Below are 24122 nucleotides of genomic sequence, written 5' to 3'. Positions count from 1 at the left end.
TTATCTGCTCTTAAACATTGCTTCTAAAGGGGAAGAAAGGTTGAGGCCAGCAAGATGATTCTGGTAAAATTGCAACAGGATAACCCTTTTACTTGTGCAAAAAAACTCAAGGATTCTCTGCATTCAGTTAATTTTGTTTAAAAAAAAATCTTCCATGCACATCTGGCCAAATTTAGCCCACGAAAAGCTATTCTCCCAATTTAATCTTTAGGGTAAATTAAGACAGTACTGCTTGTCCACATGGTCATGAATGTATGGGCATAAAGGTGCAACAGACACATATAAGCCCTTTGCTATCTGAATTTTAGCTTGATTTCAAAACAAAAGAGTTCTTTAGGCCTACTGCAGCCCTGTTTATCTGGACTGAATTTCTTCCAGATAAAAAACCCTAAAGCATACGCTGTTAGACAGCTTACACCACTTCTTTTTGAACACTGAAAGACTAAATGGAAATGCCAGTCCCTAGAAAGCACATACATACATGTGTGCTCAAACACCTCATTTCACATGTTGATCCTTAATTTAACAGTGAACACTTGTTCCCTTTATGCTCTTCCAAACACAAGCATGCATTATCTTTTCCCAGAAAGCCTTGAAATTGTAGGCTTTTTAAATATTTTTTTTTAATACACAAAAGCAAATTTTAGCAAATACTAACAATAGAAAGTGTGCTTTCAAAAGGGTACAGTGTTCTTGGTCTGTAATTACGCAATTTCCTAAACACTGAAACAAACATTGACATGAATGGCTGTGAGATTAATGTTGCACTGATGACAAAAATAGAAAAACAATTTGGGGAATCAAGAGGTAATTAAATTCTTGACAGACTCACTTGAATAAGGGCCATTAGTTATATGAATGAATTATTTCCCTGAGGCTTTGATTATATACAGGAAATAGACATTTAACAAGTGATTTCATTGGCAATATAAAGCTTATTGTCTCTCCAAATAAATGGCGACATTAATTTACGGGTTTGCAGAGAGTGGTCATTTCAAAATGAAAAATGGAATTCTGACTCCTGAAGAAATGCAATGAGATGAATACATCCTTTCACAATTTTTGTAACATATTTTGTACCATATTTTATACATTTTTTAACATATTTTATACCAAGCTATCTGCATGTGTAAATAACGTGCAGAGCCTGAACTCTGGATTCCTCATACCTTATAAATCTGGAAAACTGGGTTCAGTCTGTGCAATTATTCTGCATTTGCACTGAACTCAGGTACTGTTCTGTAGGGCAGTAACAGGGAAGTATTTGCAAGTCTGGAATACTGTTTTGCTGGCAGGTAGTGGTTTGGGACCCACTACACTAGAAAATGTTTGTCCATAGCAAGAGGAACTTCTTACCCTGCTAATTTGAGTGAAAGACAAAATAAACTGGAACTATGGAATAATTATTATGGGAACAATAGAATAATAATTCTTCCCATTACAGAGGGAAACTGAAGCAGAAGAGATTAAGAATGAGAATTACAGATGAGGCAGAGGACCGCAGGAACAGCCAGTCTGGAAGGGACCTGCTGAACCACTTGGTTTTGCCCCTTGCTAGCACCTACCTACGACTGTGTCCTCTCATCACCCAGTTTTGGCCCTGCCCTGTGTTTTCTGTGGCCAAACAGGACTTTTTGCTGATGGTTGCTGAAGCTCTGTCTCTTGGTTTGCTCACAGAAACCCTCAGCTGTAAATCCCATGCGTGCCAACTGGACTGTTGTAAAAAATAAATTCCTGTGAACGCAAAGTCAAGCGTTCACTACTGCTATAAATACAAGCTACCCTTCAGCAGGAAAATACACCTCAACAGCCAGAACTGTGGACATTTCTCATGCTATAACTCTCACCAGCCAGATGGCAACGTACAGGGAATTAGACATCAGGCTAGTGAGAACTGTTGGCTGTTGAGCATGATGAAGTGATGCTGCAGAGTGGGAGGTAGCACCGGTGGAAGGGAACTTGCATGTGTTGTGTTGGCTGACCTGTCGTGCCTGCTGTGAAACACACCTGTGTTCAATGTCTGTCACAACTGTCAAAGCAGAACATCCGAAACCTAATTTTTGCATCCAGGACTCTTCAAGTTTCAATCTTTTGTTTGAGATGTAACAGCTTGTGAAGCCAGGGAATTTACACTTGTTGCCCTATTTCATTAAACAATTATCAATCTGCATCGGTTTTTAAAGTCTTTTCTTCCCTATCCACCCCTTAACTAAAATCACAGCTGTCACAATGTTCTTTATTTTCCTAGTACCTTCCAATTAGGAGGCACTGTCAGTCAGTATTATTATAGAAAGAATATTTAATTATTTTGAAGATTGTATCATACTATACTCCTGTCTGTATTTCACTGTACTCCAGGTCTTGGTTGCAACAATCTAAATATTCCTTATGTTGCTAAAATTTTCTCGACCCTGAAACATATGAAACAATTACAAAGTGCAATTTCAAAAGATTTCACTATTTACCTACCCCTTTTGCATCAATTACACCAGGTTTTGCGTTGAATTTCACTGTCTTCAAACGCGCACGCTCCTTCCTTTCAACTCTGGGGAAAAGAAAACACAAATAAAGAAACACATGTTGATTGTAGCAGTGTTTTGTACTATACATTTGATATCTGATCTCCCAAGGCCATTAGTGGCTTACTATACATACAGTGAGCATTTAAAGCAAATTAATAAGTTGGAAAGAGAGAGACATAAGGTCACTTCCCCAGCCAAGCAGCAGTTTCGTGGCAAACACAGGACTGTATGTATTCAAGGAGTCTTGGCTGTCCTATACCAGCAGAACGGCACTGCCTCCCAACGCACATGGGAGTGTGATAAAAGCTCATTAAAGACCCTGTCTAATTTAAGCTGTCAAAAAATCAGGCAACATTTAAAGTTCTTCTGTGGTCAGAGGAATGAAACAAGGACGGAGAGAATAAGCTGTTCACCTCACTGCTTTCAGATGTGCACTTTACGATGGAGTAAATTTTAGATCATGCAAATAAGGTAAAGTGAATCTCACAATTTCTGAATATATATTTTTTTTAAAAAAACACACCTGTATTTTCAGACCAATGAACTTCAAAAATACCTTTAAAATACCCTAAAAATTAACTTAAAATAGCTTACGAAACAGCATGTGACAAACAGCAGTGAACTGTCTAAGTTCATGGCCAGTGCAAAGTAAAAAGGGTGAAGCTACACCTGGCGGGTTGAGAAGGTGTAAGAAATTGTAGTTGTTGGAAAGGAGAGTCTTGTTCCTTCCCCCTGCATTGCTTCACTTCCCTTTGCCCCCAGCAGTGCCCCTCATTGCTGCCTCCCTGCATCAGAAAACTAACCGAGTAATAGAAGGGAATAGATTGTAATGTTTTCAAGGTGCTAATCAGCTGACTGTGCGGATCCAGAAGCTTGTCTGACTGGAGCAGACAGGACGAGGGGAAGTGGAAGCTCCTTTCCCTTATGCTTCAGAGCAACCTTTGCCTTGAATCTCAAAAAACCCCAGAGAATTTCTTACTAACCTGAGTTTGAGGGAGGTACCTGAAAGCTTTCCAGGGGCCAATGTGTTATTGGGCAATCCTTAACAAATGTGTTAGGTATTTTAAGTTTCTCAAATTGCTTCAAACCCATAAACCAACATTCTCCAGACACATTCTTTGCAGAGCCCTTTGCACATGATCGCTGTTTAAATCTTAGGTTCTACAATACTGACTTTACAATGCCACAGATTTTTGATGGTCTTGACCTCAGCTCAACTTAAGTAATTTTGAAAATGTTATCACTGAAAGTTTTTCTTCTTTTAAAAACCCAATCTAACCTAAAAAAAAAAATAATTCAAAATTATCTTCTGAAAGATGGAGGTATGCTATTTGTTACAATGTTCAAGTGCACAGAAACTTTCTTGAGGCTTTGATTACTTAAAACTACATAGTTTGGCCAGAGAGCATTTCTGAGGAGATATATAAATGCTGGGGGCAGAAAAGCTATTTTCAGCCACTGTAAAATGCTGTGAATTGGGTGATTGGTCTTATTTAAACCATGCCCTCCACAAACATCTGCAAGCAGTTAGAATGCAAAGAATTTGTTTTTCTGACTCATTTCAGTGAAGACAACATTGCTAACGGGTTAGCTCTGCAAAAAAGGTGTGGCAGGTTCACACTACCAAATAATGTAACCAAATAGGAGAGGACACAAACATTTCAGGATTTTTATTTTGGGCTAGTCCTAGTCTAGCTCCATAAACTGACCATCCATTAGCAGGTGGGTGCATTGGGTGAGCTCATCTTCGAGAACAGTTTAATACAAACAAATCTAGTACATGTTCACCCAAAAGATGAACCAAAGTGCAGAAAGAGAGGGCAAAAATTGTATTTGCTTTGAAAGCTCAGTCCTGGTCTGAAAAACAAGAGCACGCAGCCCCTGTGAGCTCACCTGCTGGGACCTGAGCCCAAACTGCTGTGTGGTATGACCCAAAATTTGGCCTAGTCTGTACAGTTCTGGTATTCATAGATTTAAAGAAAGTTGAAAAGCTCTAATGAAAAGACTCAGATGTTACTCGAACCTGATATCCACAGCTTCAGTAAAATGGATTTGCCAGATGGACCACTTGGTGGGTAAAGAATTGGCTGGATGGTCACACTCAAAGTGTTGCGGTCAACAGCGGTCAACTTGATGTCCAAGTAGAGATCAGTGATGACTATCTTCCTCAGGGGTTGCTATTGGTACCAGTGCTGTTTAACATCTTTGCCAGCAACATGGACAGTGTGATCAAGTGCACCCTCAGCAAGTTTTCTGACAACATGAAGCTGTGTGGTATGGTCAACATGCTGGAGGGAAAGGATGCCATCTAGAGGGACCTTGACAGGCTTTAGAGGCGGGCCTATGCAAACCTCATGAAGTTCAGCGAGGCCGAGTGCAAGGTCCTTCATGTGAGTCAGGGTGATCCCAAGTACAGACACAGGCCGGACAGAGAAAGGACTAAGCGCAGCCCTGAGGAGAAGGACTTGGGGGTGTTGGTGGATGAGAAGCTCAACATGACCCAGCAATGTGCGCTTGCAGACCAGAAAGCCAACCAAATCCTGGGCTGCATCAAAAGCAGCGCGGGCAGCAGGTCAAGGGAGGTGATTCTCTGCCTCTGATCTGCTCTGGTGAGACCCCACCTGCAGTGCTGCGCTCAGCTCTGGGGCCCCCAGTACAGGGAAGACATGGACCTGTTAGAGAAGGTCTAGAGGAAGGCCACAAAGATGATCAGAAGGCTGGAGCACCTCTCCTCTGGAGACAGGCTGGGAGAGTTGGCATTGTTCAGCCTGGAGAAGAGGAGGAGACCTTATAGCAGCTGCCAGTGCCTAACAGGGCTGACAAAGACGCTGGAGAGGGGCTTTTTACAAGGGCAGGCAGTGACAGGACAAGGGGGAATGGCTTTAAACTGAAAGAGGGGAGATTTAGATTAGCTATTAGGAGGAAATTCTTCCCTGTGAGTGTGACAAGACACTGTCCCAGGCTGCCCAGAGCAGCTGTGGGTGCCCCATCCCTGGCAGGGCTCAAGGCCAGGCTGGACGGGGCTGGGAGCAGCCTGGGCTGGTGGAAGGTCCCTGCCTATGGCAGGGGGATTGGGACTGGATAGTCTTTAGAATCATAGAATCATTTGGGTTTGAAAAGTAGGATCATCAAGTCCAACCATTAACCCACGACTGCCAAGTCCATCACTAAACCATGTCCCTAAGCACTGAATCTATGTGTTTTTGAAATACCTCCTGGGATGGTGATTCCACCTCCCTGGTCAGCCTGTTCCAATGCTTGGCAACTTTTTCAGTGAAGAAACTTTTCCTACTATCCAATCTAACCCTCCTCTGGTACAACTTGAGGCTGTTTCCTCTTGTCCTGTCGCTTGTTACTGGGAGAAGAGACCGACCCCCACCTGCCCACAGCCCCTGTCAGGCAGCTGTAGAGAGCGAGAAGGTCCCCCCTGAGCCTCCTCCTCTCCAGGCTAAACACCCCCAGTTCCCTCAGAAATTTAATATGGGTTGCCCCCGGTCTTTAAGGTCCCTTCCAACCCAAATCATTCTATGATTTTATAATTCTATGAAGCTACTCATGTCCCTACTCACTTTGACTAATATGGTCATTACTGGAAAAGTGACATTTACTACCTTTGCAAAATCATCTACAGAATCTATCATCTATGGGCCCAAGCAAGAAAATCCAATCATCTATGTATAATTGAAACAGTAACTCTATTTGTCTAAGGTTAAGAATTGCTCTAGGAAATCTAAGTTGAGTCCTGCAAAGCTAGCTTATAAGAGCTCGATATTGTACTTTTATTAGACAATAAATAGCTAAGAAAAAAGTGAGGTTTATTATATCCTCCAAAGTTGTCCACGTATGAGCCTTTTTTGAACTTTCACAGTTTCCCACAAATGACAGTAGAATGCATTCCTGTAAAACTCTTGGTTTCTAAGTCTAGATAGTAAGAATACGTAGTTTCAGATAATTATTTTTTAAAATGCAAACTCTAGTCTTTTGATAGAATGATAATTAACACGTTTCTTTCTGTCTGAGTGGGCTTATATATTTCCTACTGAAACACAGTGAATGTTGGTTACTATAGTTACAGTTTAAATTTAAAATAAATGCATTTTTCTGTAAGTGTGGAATATTCACATGGAAACAGCTCAAATGAAGCTTTCAAATTAAATCTGTGTTATTAAAAACACATGAACAGTCTCAAACTTAAATGAGCAGATAGAGTCCCTTGGTAGTACCGGTAAGAAATTAAGACTTGAGGCTGTGTAATTGCCTAAACAGGACAGATGCCTTCTGAGAAAATAATTAGCTCAAATGAACACAGTATTCTACTTATTAATCTATGTTAACATTTAAACTCATTCCAGTTATGTCTAACTTCCTGAAACATCTGCTTTTAACTTCATTTCTTTTTCAGTGCATAAAGAAATTTGGAAATTAACCCTGAAGAGTGAATCTTATTTATGAAATTCACCATAATTGCATTAGCAGCCACGGAGGCATCGCTGCTTTCTACAGGCATAGCAGACAGATGAGGAGCTGCAGAAACATTCTGCACCGCTTTGAGAAGTATATAAATAATGTCATTAAGTGCCATTAATCCTCCAGGCAAACATACCGACAACATTCATACATGCTCAGCATGCCTGCTGAATATTACAAATGTTTCATAACCTGGTACTGTATTAAGGATAGCACGCAGTGTTGCCCCCTGTTGCAATTTTCCTGACACCTTCCACAATAAAACTGCTCTCGGTTACTTATAATTTAGCTGAACTGTAAACTTCCAAGGTGAAATTTCATGTGTCTCAGGGTGATTATATTATTGTTGCTGCCCGAAGTGTCAACGAAATGGGTTAGCTGTTGGAAAAAATGCTGGGGCAGAATAAATGGTTTTGCCCACTTTCAAATATGCTCCTAAAGTACATCAGCTCCGGTGCTCTACTGCCTTCGTGTCTTGGGTCTGGGACTTAAAACGTGGCATGTCTTGCCCTGGTGTCAGGAATATATTCTCTTTTTCCTGAAGGACTCAATGCAATGTCTGAATGCCTGAAGAGCCTTGGTTTTACATGCTCTGGAGAACTCTGTTAGAATGTAGCTTGACTTTCCAAAGATTTAGTCTTTGCCGAGGTGGTCAGAGTGCATGAATGCGGTGAACTAAGGCGTTCCCACAATTTCTCATCTGAGCTACTGAGACACTTTTGCCATAGGCAGAGCTAAAAAGGGAACTGAAATGATGAAGAGAGAAAGTCTTGAATAGCAGTTCTTTTAGCATCATTGATGCAGCTCTTAGCAAATATATTTTTTAAAAGAACACCCATTCAAGCACTTTTAGCACTCTTTTTGAGCCTTTGGGTCTGTGTAATCACCATATTTATGGAAAAATACCCCTGACTCCTTTTTTTCCCCAAGGAAAAGGGAGTTTAGGCACAAAAGGTTTTTTTTGCAGCAGCTGACATCGTGAACGCCTAAATGGCATGCATGAGTGTCAGTTCCTTACATTGCTTTAGTTGACAGCAAACCTACCATCCCTTGGACAACAATTTGATCAATCAGCTGAGGAAATTGTCTTTAAAAGAAGAAATATTTCACTTCAAACTGTATCCATTTTCTTTCACCGCTCCTGCAAAAGCAAGATTATGCGGAGTTGTGCAAAGAAAATGAAGTGAAGGGGGAGGATTCCTATCTGCCAAATTTGCAGAGGCCCAGATTGCAACACTGGCTTGCTGATGTACACATCGCTCCCGTGCCCGTTTCTAATTATCTATCTGCTCGACAGAGCTAACCTAAGGGATAAGGAAAGCGCAAATACAATTTCCAAAAGTACTTAATGGCTCAAGTCCCATTTTCAAAAGTGCCTGGGGGTCACTGAACTCGATGAGATTTCAAGAAATGTTCAAAGACACCTGCATCCAGCATGCAGATGTGAGTTTGGAGATGAAAAGCTCTGAGCCCTATGTGGAAACTAGCACCAACTGGTGGGGGTTTCACCTCCGGCTTTCCACCTGCTCTCCAAAAGTGTGACTCCCTGCAGAAACACTGCTGTGTACAGGGAAATGACTCCCTGCAGAAACACTGCTGCGTACAGGGAAATGGTCTAAGACCATCTGAGATCTGGGACAGCTGGAGCATACCCTGTATACTTGTTTTCTCTGGAAACCTTGCTTGGGAGTAGACACCTCATGGCCCTTTTTTCAAAAAATGGTCAGGATTCATTCTCTTCTTCCCAAGTAAAGCTAAAGAGGTGGAGAGGTACATTGAAAATACACCTCACACTTCAGTGTGTCCTCACTAGCCAGTTCAAGGCTTCAGTTTGTTTGGATGCTGTTCTCTTCCTACTCCTCTCCTGAGGAACTTACTACTGGGATGCAACTCTCACTGCAGTGTGATGTCTATCTGCTTTTGTGTTTCTGTGCATGCGCAGCTGTTGAAAATGGGCCTTTGAGATTTTTCAAAATGAGATTTTCAGTTCTTCTTGTGCACTGCAAACAAGAAGAAATCAAGCATAACTTGGCCAGACATGAACCATGATCTTCCATTGCTGGGGGTTAATGGACCACTAGGAATTTTGTCAGTGCCTTTCTAAAAGCCCTAATCAGTCTTCACAGCTGAGATATAAAACACCAAGTGAGACACGCTTTAATCTTCAACAACAGCATTCATCACTGACGTAGAATACATACGTACATTGCAAACTGGTATCGAGAATCAAATGAAATGGCCACAGTCATCTAATCTGCACAGATTTGGCACAAAAGTGTTCTGCAGAATGAGTTATTTCCAAATCCAGCATGAGAACTGTAGCAAGTATAGAAGAATACAATGTGAAATAGATATTAGAAAGACCCTGCTATATTTCACATCTGTATTAACATGTTTCTTCTTTTCTTGCTTCACCATTTCCAGGTCATCCACATTATATTTGTTTTGCCTGCCCATCAAGTGAAAGAAGTGAAACGATGTATTATTATTTATGGTCCAAATATGTGGACTTGGTCCATGGTTTTTTATTGCTTTCATCCTCTGCACTGCTTAGTGTTGTTCATGTGAGCTCTGAGCTTAGATTCCCATTCCCAAAACTATTTTTGAGCATTCCTGAAGTGGTATTTTTGCAACAGAACATGTATTTTTCAGGAGGAGAGAATGTACTCTCATTCAGCAATCCACTTTCAGTGACTTGATTATAGGGAGCAGCTCAGCACCTGGTCAATATTTTATGAGAAGAGTAGACCTAATGCCATTAGGAATTGAATTCTCATAAAATACATATGTACACATACATATCAATTTTATTCCATATTTATTTTTGCCAATGAGATTAGGAAGTATAGTCAGGGAACTTATTTTAGACAAAGCTTACATGATTATCCCACCTTAAAAAGTTTTCATCTAAGGATTAAAGTATTAAGGAATGTTTAGAAAGGTAGACAGTTTATAGGAAACCGTTAAAAATAAAACTCGAGTGGATAAACTTGCCCTTCTACCAAGCTGAGCAGAATAACAAATTCAAGTTGGCTTTTTCCCCACAGGGACTTCTGTGCTGGGAAAACCTTCAGTTCCTTGTCCTTAAATGTTTGTGAAACATTGTTTTTCATGTACTTTCCCCCCCATTTTGCTCTGAAAGGAGAGAGTGGTTACATGTATTTGTGGGGAGAATGTTGTCTGTTTGAGAACACAAGGATCAGGCTGGTACCATCATACACCTTTAGCTGGTATTAACAGATATAAGTTGCACAACACTTTGTAGTTAGATGCATTTAAACTAGTGGAAAATGGGTATCTTAGAATGATGTCCAGTTTGAGAGCAGTTTTGTGGCTGCACATCTTAAAGACAACAGGAAGATTATTATAAATATTTTAGTGGTTTTATAACAAATATATAAATATATATATATGTGTATATACATACATACATACACGCACACACACACACACATCTATATATAAAAATGTATAAATACATTAAATATTCCATTAGGACCAAATCCTCTACTACAGCATACAGGCTGTATCCACGCTACAGTGGGAGCAGTAGTAAAAGCGGTGAGAAGTTACACTCAGCCATTCTGGGGCAATATGTGTGAAATCGCAGCCTAACTTACTTTCAGAGCCACAAACCCAAGTCAAGCAGTCGTACACATGTCAGAAAATACTGAAGCTTGACATTCATCAAGAAGTGGAAGGTTGCTGTCGTGTGGGGCTTGCAAGGTAGGAGATTTTCTGCGTACAGAGACTCAGCGGAGAAAAAGTGAAAAGAACTGGAGGTGTAAAATCAATGCTACAGCAAATTAAAATCTCTTTACTACTGAATTAGAACATCTGTCTGGGAATTTAATACACTTGTAACATGCACATTGGTTTCATGCTTTTTGTTGATTCACTTTAACTAATGTTTTTCCATGGAGAGGGAATCTTAGATATAGGCAGCTCAGCTTGCTGCTGCCCTTTATGGGAAGCTGAATTTGTTTTGTTTATCTGGACCATAGGAAGGACAATGAGGCAAATAAAAATTATTGTGATCAAAAGCCCAGCATACATGGAACCTCTAATCTAGATCTATACATCTATATGTCTAAATGTAACAAAAATATATTATAAATCTAATTCTGTTGGTCATTATAGTGTAAAATAGTGATTTTTGAAAATCGGGGAGCAGTTCGCATGTGTAAACATAGTGCCCAAACAGTATCACAGGCTGCCTGAGGCATTGGTACAGGACTGGTAGTTATGTCCCCTCACCCTGGAGAACCTGCCCGGTGTAACTCTGCCCTGCTCTCACCTTAGACATTGGATGAATCTTTTTGGCAGATGTGGAACCAAGAGAAATTTGGCCTTCAATATTAATTCATTCATACTATAATGAATTACTTACTGTCAAACCACAACTGAAGGGGTTTGCAGCCTCTTATGTTGAAGTCCCACTGTTCCCAGCATCAATATATTACCATATCACACCTTCATAGCATTATATTTGTTTTCTACCCAGCTGGCTACTCAGTCCCATGGTCAAGAACAGCTCCAATGAGGCAATAAATAGATACTGACAAATGGACAAAACATTGTTTTCAGGTGTAGAAAGGGCTACAATGGTGTTTTAGCACTGCAGGATACTCAGCATTTAGTTTTTGTTAATCCCCACTGAGGTCACCGGCTCACCAGTTCATGAGATTTGGTCCTTGTGCAGATCAGGGGAGAAATACAGGCCACCCTCATTTCTTCATGCTGCCTCATTCATAACCGTCCCCTAGCTGCAGTGCTACCCTCCAAAACTCCCTCTTAAAGCCTGACTTTACAATTAATAATCAACCAGGCAACAAGTCCACACACTGGCAGCAGCACTGAAATCTAATGAAAAATAGCTTTCAGACTCCACTGAATCACTAAGAGGTAAAATCTGGTAATGTATCAAACATCCTGGAGAGAATAATGAATGGCAGCTCCCCTGTAATTATAAATTATGATTTCTTCTGGTATAACACATATCTCATAGGGGAGAAACAGAGTATGAAGTCTTGATTTATCTTTCAAAATTTCTCTTAGCTCATGCTAAAATGTCACTGTGTGAAGGGCTCTCCTATAAAAAGATGTAAAAACCATAGAAACCTAAACACTTGGACAGCAGTTACCATTACACAGCACCTTAAAGAAGTAATATAATGTACTTGTTATGGCTTTGTGTGTATATATACATATATACATGTATTTGTATACATATATATATACACACCAAAATAAAATCAAAGCAGTCACTGGCTTTCAGAGCTATTTGATAATGGTTTCACTTGTGAAAAATGTAGGAATTGCATATTAGCTGTTGCTGGACAGGAGATCAAGTAGTAAAGCGACAGCTAAAAGACTCACCCTAGCACTAATAATCCCTGGATCTGTGTAGCTTCTGCCTGACCCAAAGCACAAAAAATGTTACAGTCCCATGGGGCAGTATTCCTGCATGCGTACATAGGCAGAATGAGTCCAAGTGCAACACCAAAAGGAAACCCCACCAACCCCAAAAACAAACCCCACCAAACCAACCCCTCAAAAAACTCTAAAGAAAAGTAACAGAAATAAATGAGGGATTGAAAGGTACAAGACAAATATAAAACCTCTTCAACCTACAACATCATAGGAAGTTGGGCTTGCAGGACAAGTCACAGCCCAACAAACGGCTGCAGATGCTCCTTTTTCTCCTGTGCTATCACAAGGCATAATTTACTGCTAGGTATGACATATGCCACATTATATATAATGCAATGCCTATAGAAATAGTCACGTATAAACCATAAGAGATACAGCATCCTGGAGTAAACAGCTTAACTGAAGATTTCCATGCCATAGTTGCCTACATTTGGTCAAATGAATCCCAGGACTACTCTGTTTTATATCAAGCCTCTCACGGTCAATAGCCCACACCTGCAGAGGAAATTCAACCCTGAATTAGTACGTTCAGGCAAGTATGATGAGCGCTATTCTCTGTATGCATTGATTGCTCATCTTCCCCTTGGGTGGTGTAAATGACCACAGAAGATGATGGCAAAAGCACATCAGTCTCCCTGGCTCTGAGGGATCATCCAGAATCCACAGAAAGGAAATAATACTCACTCTTCAGTGCATTGGAAAAAATAACCTTGTACAACTGCAACCTTTTATGAAATACTAGCAACCTCCCCCCAGCCCAGCTCAGGTGTATCACATCATTACATTAACGCAGACAGAAAATCAGATGCCATTGATTTTTCCAGACCTCTCAGATTCGCTACTGAAGAATCGGGATGACAAGTGGAGAGCATCTTTTCAAATTCAAGACTCTTATTTTTAGAATCTAACCAATCTATTTTCATTTCCCCCCCCTTTTTTTCTCCCAGTGTTTTTTAAGCCACACCTTTTTCCTAGGCTGTATCATACGTCTGACCTTGATTAGAGAGCCTTTATCTTTTGTCCTTGAAAACATCAGTGTGCTGGTAACCCAATAAGCTTTAGGCACTTACGTCCTCTCTGCCTTACAGAAGATACATCTTAATCAGTTGCCTTGCTTTGCCCTTTTATCCCCTATAGTTGTTTTATTATGCATGGCAGCTTTTTGTAGCTTTTCATAGTAAGCATCACACTGTCAGTGAACTTTGTGTGCATACTTCCCTCAGTAACAGCCGAACAGACATTTTTCCCATGTGTGATCCAATCATGTCATCACAACAGTATTTACTGTAGCGGTTAATAGCAGGCAAGTGTTCCTTTTTCAATATCTGGAGACTAAATCTATTTAATGAGCACATTTTCCCCATCTTAAAAGTTACAATGTAGTTTTTATTTCTATTAATCAACTCCAAAATTGCTTTTTGCTGAAAATCCTGGTGTGCTTGCTATTCAAACACGGTCGTGATTAAAGAAAATAAGGTCCTTGTGGGGCTTATGTCAACAAGGTATTTGATGGCCTTTCAGTTTACTTTTACATGATTTAGAACAAGGATTACTGTAAGTTCTATTAACACCTGGACCAACTCTCTTGAAACAGCAGCAGGTGCTCTGTAGAGCATCAGATGCCCCACTTCTGCACTACAAAAAAAGGGCATGATAATTTTTATATTAATGCTAAAGTGAAATAGCTAGGAATAGAGAGTTTATATGCAGTATGGGAGCATTGCTGCAAAGGAGAAATATAATGTGGTTTGACAGATTTCATTTTCCTCCTACCTTTTCAGTTCTTGACCTTTCTATAGCAACTATCAACAGAGCAGAAAGTCATACTGATTTGTGTGGTAGTAGGGATACTATCAGAGACTGGTGGCCAATTTTACCAAAGCACCTAGACAGAGTAAATAAACAATGAGAGAGATGCAGATGTCAGTTCTCTCTCCGTCAGTCAGCATGAATCCATCACAGCTAAACAACAATTCAGATTTAGCTTGGAGAATGGACAAAAATTCCTTCATTTACATTACATGAAAATTTTCTGTGATATTTATTATCCATCAGTTTCCAGGAGGCAGAGATTAAATTAACAGATTTTGAAGTCACAGAGGACCATTACATAATTTATTTTTTTTTTTTTTTTACATCACACAGGCTGAGAAGTTTAATTCTATTACACTTTCAAAAGAAAGACATACAGTCTTGATTTGAAAATGTCAAGACATTCATTACATCCCTTAGCAGTTTGATGCAATGGGTAATCGCCCTGACGTTAAAACATGTGCGCTACTTCAAATTCAGAGCTAATTCCCAAACTCGCGTTCTGGTTACTCCTTTTTCTGCCAAAGCTTTTTAGTAGACGGTGCTCTCTCTCCCTCCCCACCCCTTCTTTGTGAAGTTGCTAATACAGTATAATTGGGTGACCGTCAGAGTTTCTTTTCAGTACAGTTAAACAGCCTGAGGTCTTTAAATCTCACAGCAAAAATCCTATCTTCCAACTCTTCCAATAACAACTATGGGATTTTCCTCTACTGCCCCCATTTTTTCAGTAGATTGATGAGCCCTGTCTTCAGAATAAAATGAAATATTTTAATATCGTGGCCAAGGAAGTAGAAAGGATGAGCACTCACCTCCTTTTGCTGGGTATAACTCCCATCTCCTCACTGTCTCCCTCCAGAGTGACCCTCCTCGCCTGCCACCATTCATCGTCCGAGGCGTTGATGACGTGAAGGATGTCTCCATACTTAAAACTGAGTCCTTGGCTCGGGAGGCCACTGTCTTTGCTCTTGTCATAGTCAAACATGGCTCTGTAAAAGGAAATTAAGATATGAAGGTGGGTGATTTACTTCTGAACATTTTAGTGTATTTGATGTTGCAGCTAACCCTTGCTCCTTTCCAAAGGGAAAGGTCTTTCTCAGAGGAAAACTTTCCACTGTGAAGTTAATCTTTAGAGAATCCTCTTCTTTTTTAAGAGAAACAGAACAGTAAAGTATGGTAATTACTGTTTGACTTCATAAAGAACAATCAGAGTATCCAGTCAACAAACCTGGTAGCCAGAAGCCCCTCTTGCCACGCTGCCAGTAGCAGTTTGTGGCTGTTGAGGTGTCTTGTTCTCACACTCGGGTCTGCAGACACACGTGCATTGGGAGGACTAAGGACAAGGGACCCAACCCATGCTCAGGGTAATGCAGTTCTTTAGGTGAATGGAGGCACCTCTCTTCTTAGCATCTAGTTCAGACCAGAACTGAGCTTTCAGAGAGAATCCTTTCATTATTCCTGCTCACAGTGCTCTGGTTCATGTCCTGGAGCTGTGTTAGGTTGAACACATTGGATTACTGAAATCTGAAACTAAACTGAAAGACGGCCTGACCAGAGCAGCATGCCTGACATACACCCCTCCAAATGCACTCAGGGTACACACAGCACCCCTGCTTTCATGGCCCACATCCAGCAGTGCAGCACCTGATCAAGCAGACCTAGCTATATCCTTTGGTGTTGAAGATGTTTTCCACCAGTCTGAAGCAGACCTCTACCTTGGGTATGCCTACACAAAGAAGTCCTATGTATAGGACGTATGTAATAATATAGGTTGTATATACAAATCTAGGGACTCCATAAGCACAAACCAAGATTTTAAGGTGCCTGGCTATCAAACTGTGGCTGGGCATAATTCAGTATAAACTTACTGCCTAACTATTCAATCTAGATCCTGGGAAAGGTCTCCAGCCTGCCCTGAGCTCTGTATTACCAAGCTACGGTGATACCAATTCTCAGCCTTGTCCAGTCCTGGCACATGCACCAGCAGTCTGCAGGATAGGGACCCTCCAGTTTCTCAGGGGAAGACCCTGTACATGAATCCCAGCAAGGCTGTCCATGAGTGCAGGTTGCTCATTGGAGTTATTTAGCTAAACATCCAGATCTTGGTTTCTTACAGGAAAAAATACATGGGAATATTTTCCCCATGTAAAATACTGTTTAAAGATCATGTCTGTCAAGAACTGATGTTTATTTCCTATAGGGAAAATAATATCATTATAGCCCTGACTTCAGAAATGTTAGATCAGTAAAACCCCAAGAGGTGTATAATAATTCCTACTCTTCTATTGTCAGAAATAAAGCCATGGCAATCTCCTCCCTGGTAAACACTTCTGTGAGAAGGATTTGATATAATTAATTGTTGTGTATTGTAGTGTAATTGCAGAGAATGATTACAGCAGCTTTATGGGTAGATTTAAAATACTCAAGGCTACTTCTCATAATGAGAAGTTAATAGAAAATGGTTATCAAAGTCGTAACTATGCAGCCAAAATAATTTAAAAGCTCTCATAAGCCCTCATCCTGTGTGAAAGTTCTGGTTCAGAAGGAGGAAATAATGGTATTTGGAATACGTCTTCTCTTAAAAAGTTTAGTCAGGCACTAACATCTTCAGAAAAGCCCAAATAATTCCCTTCTCTGAGGATGAAGACTGCTGAATTTTACATAATTCATGAGCTCAGATATGCTTGTGTCTTTCCTGGTAGATGTTCTTGGACTGCATGTAACCTTTGAAATTCCTATAAAAACTTGGCTGTATCTTAGTAAAAATGTTCACTCATAAAAGATTCTTATCAGTAGCAGGTTGTCTGCTGCTTTTTCAAATGAGGGTTTCTGTGAGCACATGTGATGAAGCAGCACAGAAATCCAGAAGCAGCTAAGTATCATCATCACCTCTTCTTAACCAATTAATGACACTTGATCTCTGGAGAAATAGCAGGGCACACGCAAGCAACGTTATCATCCTGTCCCTATGGCCCTTAACAGCATGCAGTGGTCTGAGTTTTACCACTGTATTGCACAGTCATTGTCTTAAAAATTCACTAAATAATTGTATACCTTGCCATAGAAGCCTATCAACACCTTGAAATTCTAACCACATGGTTGGCAGCCCTGCTGAAGACTGGGCAGATGTAATACAATCCTGCATCCATGCATAATGAAATTATTCAAAACAAATGACTGCATCTTCTGTTGCAGAGAATATGCAAGACTGTCACATCCCAGCTGTAAAACACATGCCAAACTGGAAATGCCCCATATTTGGCAAGTTCTAAGATGAAGGGTGTGTTTCAAAAGCTAAGTAGTAGAAAGAAAGTAGAGCAATGTTCTTTGTCCTTGAAAAGACATTTGCACCCTCGTATTAACTTAAAATCACTGACTGCCATTATGCTAGCTGATGTTAACCATGAATGCAGATGGCAATGTTTGCTGCTGACTTACTCTGATTGGAGTAATCATGTGCAATGCTAATTAAAATGGGATTATAGATCTCAGACAAGAGAATTTTTGAGCACACTTTTCATTGAGCAAAAGATTTTGTGACTGCGTGCTCTACAGATGTTGATTACTCCATTAGTAAATGAAAATGAGATGAGAGCTGTCTTCAGTGCTCTTTCCTAAATATTTCAGATTCAGAGGAGGTTTAAGCTGATAGCATAGCTGTGTTTAATCTTGCAACTTTGATAACATTGCTGGCTCTGTAAAACATGCTTTTGCAAGGTGGCAGTTGGCACAGCTATAAAACAAATGGAGATCTTCACTCTAGGCACCCTTGTATGCATGTAGACACATTCATCCTCACCTCCTCCTTTCAGTTCTCAGGCTGTAAGTACGATTTGAATGCCTTAGGTTCTGCCATGCCATAGGGAATATCAGAGGAAAGGCTAAAATGTAGTAGCGTCTTTGCGAAATATTTCGTTGAGAAGAGGATATAAGCAACCGGCAAGAGACCCACCCTGGTACAGACACCCATCACCCCTCTCTGAGAGATGAGCACCATATTTTCCTTCCAGTTAGATCAGGACCTGCCTGCTGTAACTCCCCCAGACAAATACTCTTCCAAAATGAAATGTCTAAAAGAAACAGCCAAGATGTGTTATTCAAAGCAGCTGGAGGATTTAACCCATGAAGACACGTCACAGTGCCTCTCTCGGTGACGCGTTAGAGGTGATGCTAGAGAAGACAAGCACACGTAGTGCAGATACCGGAGGCAGAGCCTCCTCAACAGAGCTAAAGAGCTTTCTGAACTGGCTAACATGACTATACCTTTTCATATAGCTGAGTTGGCTTATTCATGGGTTGCTCAAGCAGTTCTTCAAGGCACTGAGCTGTAACTCATTTTTAGTGTCTTCTACTGCAATTTTAAAGAATAATAAACTCAATAAACTTACAGCTTTCTAATAGCACTTATCTGACAGGCTTGGAGACTAACAGCTGCTCCATTTTTTCTCCACAACTGATAAAAGCACATCTTAAAAGGCAGTGCTTCTTCCAAGTGTTTTACATCCTCAGTTGGCTGCTTGCATCCACTGTTCAGCTCTTGTGGGATCATACAGAACAGAACATTTTCTATGGCAGTAAGGGCTCTTTTTTCCAGTCAGCTGATTAAGTCTACCTTTGAACTGGGATAGTCAATTTTTAATAACAAAGGAGATCAGTTTAAATTACTTAATTTTAATTTTAGAGCTGTCACCGATGTCATGATCACACCAGCACCAGAAAAATTCCTGTTTGGTATCTTCTAGACAGTGCATTTCACAAACAAGACCCTGGGTTACATAGGATAGATAACACATTTTGAGGTTACAAATATAGCAAGCCCAGTGATTACTGTCAGATTTGGATAAAACACTGAGATAGGGAACAGAGCTTGCTGCAAACTAGTTAAACAAATGTGGTGAAATCATGATTCGGCCATCTTAGTTCCCTTATTAGAAAAATAGCAAAAGGAATGGGTGTGATTATCACAGGCAGAAATTATATGCATGGGATTTCCATTAACATCTTTAATTTTTTTTCTCAATTCCCAGTTTTTCCATGAGTTTGAGGAAAACGGTTTAATATCTGTACAGTATTTTGAAAGTGAAAAGTGCTATTCAAGTGCTAAGTATTGCTGCTCTCTGCTTGGTGAAAGCCTCCTGCTTGTAGAAAATCAAAACCACTGCTCTGAGAAGTGAAGCATGAGCTGCAAAAATTTAGAACAAGCTGGATATCACAAATATTTAAGATTAAGTGAGCCTTGCTTCCCTGATATTATTCCAAGCTTCAGAAGTGATCATTACACTAGGCTAATATCAGCAGTAATTTGGACAGAACATAACAGGTTTTATTTTTGCACTTGGGTGCTTCTTAATAATTTTTAGGAGCCCACATCAGCGTAAAATGTGAGACAAGCATTTCACAACAGCATGAAAATGCATTCCTCAAAAATTTTTTGAAATGAAAATACTGCCATTGCCAAGCTGTGATACTGCCAAACATGCAGTGAGGGATCTACGTGGAAGTGAAGACCACTAAAATGGGGACTTTTTTTTCCTTCCACTTAGCATACATACTTCAACATCTGAGGTATGTCCAAAAGCTAAGTTGCATTGTGCAGTAAATTTCTATTTCTAATGACATGTATTCTTGCATCTAGGGTAACAAACATTAGACAGGAGAAAATACATTAGCTTTAAGGAAATAGAAAATCAATTCATTGTGCAATCCCATATATTGCAGCCTATTGGCACCCACCATGCCTATGTTGTTACCAGCATTTTAAAAATGAAAAATAAGGTACAGAAAGACTAATTGATCTTGCTAAGCCTGTGGCAGAAAAGGGAATTTAAGAGAGAAACCTAGCTTCCTCAGCTAACGCTGTAAACGCCATTTGTGAGTTAGTGGTCTTCATGATCTTAACAAGGCAAGGGATATTAATGAATTTACAGCACAGCAATATATTTTGCTGAATGCTCCTGTATGTTCAGTGCAAACCCCCCAAATCTTCAACTCCCATATCCCTGCACTATGACCAGTAATCTCAATTTCTTACACTTCAGGTACCGTGTGGCAGACTTATTTGCATCTTTGAGATTACTTTCTTCTTTTTGTGGCACAGATGGGAGTTTGTACATAAATTTACAGACTGCTCTTTGCCATTCACTTGATTATGAAATGACAACATTTAGCAAGAGAGATCTTCAGCTTCTGTAAATAGTCTTAACTCTTCTGCAATCTGCCAGCATATCTGCATTTACACCACTTAAGGATATTACTCTTTCCTCTGAGAATTTCCTTAGCAAAGATTCTCAGACATCAGGTTTTATAGCATCATCATAAGGGAAAGATACTTTCTTCTTCTTCTTCTCCACATCTAACCCCCTACCCCCTGCCCTATCTTTTTTTCACAGATGGGGAAATACAGTGCACAGAGGTTTAAGCATTCGTCTGGTTTTAGACAGTGATTTGGCATCATAGTCAGAATCAGACCCCAAGTTTCATAGCTGTCTTTTCTGCACTCTCAATAATAGGTGGATTTCTACCCACTTGCAGGCTGAGCTTGAAGAAAACATTAGAAGAAAGTGAAAGAAACCCTAGTGTAATTAATTTCTATAGCTACAACAGAGAGCACAGCAGCTCTGTGATAGAAACAGCCATTGCAATACAATTGAGATGCTATTAAAAGGGTTAAATTTTCACAGAGTGGCATGTCAGTAAAGACTTGACTTCTCCAGGTCTTGTTTACATCTGGAGAAGCTGAACAGGTAAATCCTATGTGTAAAGCATATGAAAAAGTTGCTCTGTCCTTGTGAGGTGTGGGAAGCTCTTAGATGCTGTTTGTTGCGACTGGGGGCTGCCAGAACAGCCCCTGTGCTAGGGATGGTCCTGTTGTACATCTTCACCTCCACTGAAAGAGCTGGAGGGGACTGTTTTGAAGAACAGCTTTTATTAGGAGTATACTACAGCAATGTGATTTCAACAAGAAAGATCTGAAAGTTTGGCTTTGTACTTACAACTTGCCTTGCCTTTAATTTAATTTATTGCTTTTTCCTTTCTTTCCTTTTTCCCTATCTTAATGATGTTGCAAGTCTTCATGAAGCTGAGTCTCTCAACTTAATCACTGCAGTTGGGGTGAGAGGGACAGTGTTAACAGCATCTGTGTTATCACAGAATCACAGGATGGTCGGGGTTGGAAGGGACCTCTGGAGAGCATCTAGTCCAACCCCCTGCTCAAGCAGGTTCTCATGGAGCAGGATGTGCAGAATCACATCCAGGTGGGTTTTAGATGTCTCCAGAGAAGATTCCCCAGCTTCTCTAGGCAGCCTATTCCAGTGCTCTGTCACCCTCAAGGTAAAGAAGCTTTTCCTCATATTCAGGTGGAGCTTTTCATGCTTCAGCGTGTGCCTGTTGCCCCTTGTGCTGTTGCTGGGCACCACTGAATTCAGCCACGCCAGGGCACTGCAATGTGGTTGCTATGTTCCCTTTGGAAGTTAGCACAGGTCAGGGACCATTCCCAGCAGCAGCCTGGATGCTTCTCCCTTTTATGGTGGAGAGGAGGACATAAAGGATGGGATACAGGCTGTTGCGGTGGGCCTTGGGAGATGCTCCCAGGCATGTGTAGCTTTGGGTTTTAGCATAGCTGATAGTGCTCACGGAGACCCTGAGGGAGTGAAGCTGCCCTTAAGGCACATTTGCATCCAAGCCTTTTCCGTTTGCTACCGTATTATTTCTTTACTTCATTCAGCAATTTCTCTATTCAGTCCAAGCCATTCTTTATCATTTAGCTCCTAGTGGGAATTTGGCAGACAGTTATGCCATGGATTTCAATGAAAAAAGGATTGGAGACCGCAGTATTAGTTCCAGAAAAAAAATCACTAAAGGGAGGGAGATATATTCTTTATGGTGTTTATATCAAGAAAGAGGACTGCCACTTGTCCTTAGGGAATATTTTGTTCATTTTGCAGATCCGACCATGATTCTTAATGTCGGCTCCTATGAACCAATGTTTACATTGTCGATGGGCTTTTTGGGGTCTGTAGCACCCAAAGGGAACTTTATGTTCTCTGCAGAAGATGGGTTCTTCTGTACTGAAAAATGTACATCAACATTTTCCAGAAGAATATCAAATCAGTATGTTGCACTTCCATGGTCTTACTATGAAACACCATACGAGGTCCTACGATAATGGCAAAATCTCTCACAGCCCAGGGTGAGGAAGGACTGGCAGCTTTAGTCTTTCAGCTGTGGACATGGGCAGAACTCATATTACTCCCAGGTTTCCTGACTTTAAGCTCTTCCAGCAGGAACCGAAAGGCTGCTTGAGAAAGTGAAGCTCTTTCATGTCTTCTTTTGTGCTGGCGCAAGGGGAATTCATTTCAGGGTACACCCACTTTCTGTTTCTTCAGCATCTCACAGGGCATAAAAGTGCCAAATTGAATTCCCCTTCTGCTTGCAAACACCTGAACCCAGTATCAAGCTGTGAGCATGTGCATGGACTCTTTCCATAATTTATTGACTGGGAAAAACTGGCTGCAGTATCATCTGTGATAAATGCAGAAGCTTTTAAATACACTTGCATTGTACTCAGTGTATTCCACACTTGCAGCGTTGAGGTTTGCTTTGAAGCTGGGAGACTGCCTTGTGTCAGAACACTAATTAGATTTGGCCTTAGGCATTTTGAGAAACTCCAGAGAAGATCTGTGGTAGCATCTCGATTCTGGAGTGCTTCTTCAGCACTCCTGAATTTGTGTGTGAGATTTCACAATAAAACCTCAGACTTGTGAGTGAGATTTGAATTTCATAGCAAACTGGAAAACTTAAGCCAGGTTTGTTCTAAGTTTTTTTTGGTTTCTTGTTTGTTTGGTTTTTTGTTTTTTTTTTTTTTTAAAGAAATTAGGTCATTTTTGACTGACCTTGTCCTGGCCTGTGCATTATGCATCAAAATAATGTGAAATTTGTGTTCTTCTTGGGTTTGTTTGTTTTCCTTCCCATGCAGACTAAGTTAAACTGCTGCTTGACTGCATCTCTGGTTTCTGTCTGAGGAATCGCTGCAGCATCTCATCACAGATTCCTGTGATGTGACCTTTAAGGTTATCCATATCCAGAAAGGAAATGTGCCTGCATGTCAAACCAGGGCCAGACTACTGGGTAAGCCGCCTGAAACTGCAACCTGTGAATTGCATAGTTTGACACAGGAGCCAAACAGCTATTCTGCCATTTTTAGTTTCAAAAAAATATTAACTAATTTGCTGAGTCAGAGAATATTAATTTAGGGACTTCTTCCCCCTCCCCTGGAAAATAAGTAAGATAAAATAAATAAAAGAAAACATTTCTTTCAAAGACAATGAGACTTAAAATGAACATTGTGAATCTGTGTAGCACAGCCTGTAGCCACGCCTCTCCCTCCCTGCTCCCAGGTGTATCCTCCTTCTAATACAGAATACACTGTAAAAAGGCACCGCATTTATACATATGTTTAAAGTAATCGGTTTACTGTAGTTTTAAATATTACAGTAGCTTTCAAGGGTCTGCAAGGTAGCTGTCTCAGTTACCCTGTAGCTTGCATTTGCTTTCTCTTCATCCTAATCATGACCCGTATCTGTTAGGAGCTTTTAAAATTATATTCCGGCTAGGCTGCCCACAGAATTCATTGTGCTTCCACTGGGTTATAATCAAAAGAAAATTTTCAGCACATGAAGGAACCCCACTGATAACATAATTATTACTACCAGCCAGATATATGATGGCTTCCTTGGTTTTTTTGGACAAGGATATTAGATGTGGAGAACTAAAGTAAGAGAGAGCCTTCCTATGGAAAAATGAGCTGCATGTATGATTTGTGTAATTTGAACATAATGTCAACAAAAAGAATGATTAAGAAATGGACTAAGCAGAATGGCTCTAGTACTGAAA

General features: G+C 40.4%; 1 protein-coding gene across 22 annotated transcripts in view; it reads right to left on the bottom strand.

Annotated features, from left to right (window-relative positions):
* Nucleotides 1-24122, bottom strand: part of DLG2 (discs large MAGUK scaffold protein 2) — a 1040391-nt gene that overhangs the window by 40964 nt on the left and 975305 nt on the right. For all 22 annotated transcript variants that reach the window (XM_056327218.1, XM_056327222.1, XM_056327223.1 and 19 more), the window contains 2 exons: nucleotides 15044-15220; nucleotides 2470-2545 (listed from right to left, as the gene is read on the bottom strand). In XM_056327218.1, the coding sequence (XP_056183193.1) occupies nucleotides 2470-2545; nucleotides 15044-15220 (253 nt within the window). The remainder of the gene's footprint in view (nucleotides 1-2469; nucleotides 2546-15043; nucleotides 15221-24122) is intronic.

Source organism: Falco biarmicus, chromosome 2 (assembly GCF_023638135.1).
Source record: "Falco biarmicus isolate bFalBia1 chromosome 2, bFalBia1.pri, whole genome shotgun sequence".
Taxonomy (NCBI): domain Eukaryota; kingdom Metazoa; phylum Chordata; class Aves; order Falconiformes; family Falconidae; genus Falco; species Falco biarmicus.
The sequence above is the reverse complement of the archived record's forward strand: the minus strand, read 5'-3'. Positions and strand labels throughout refer to the sequence as shown.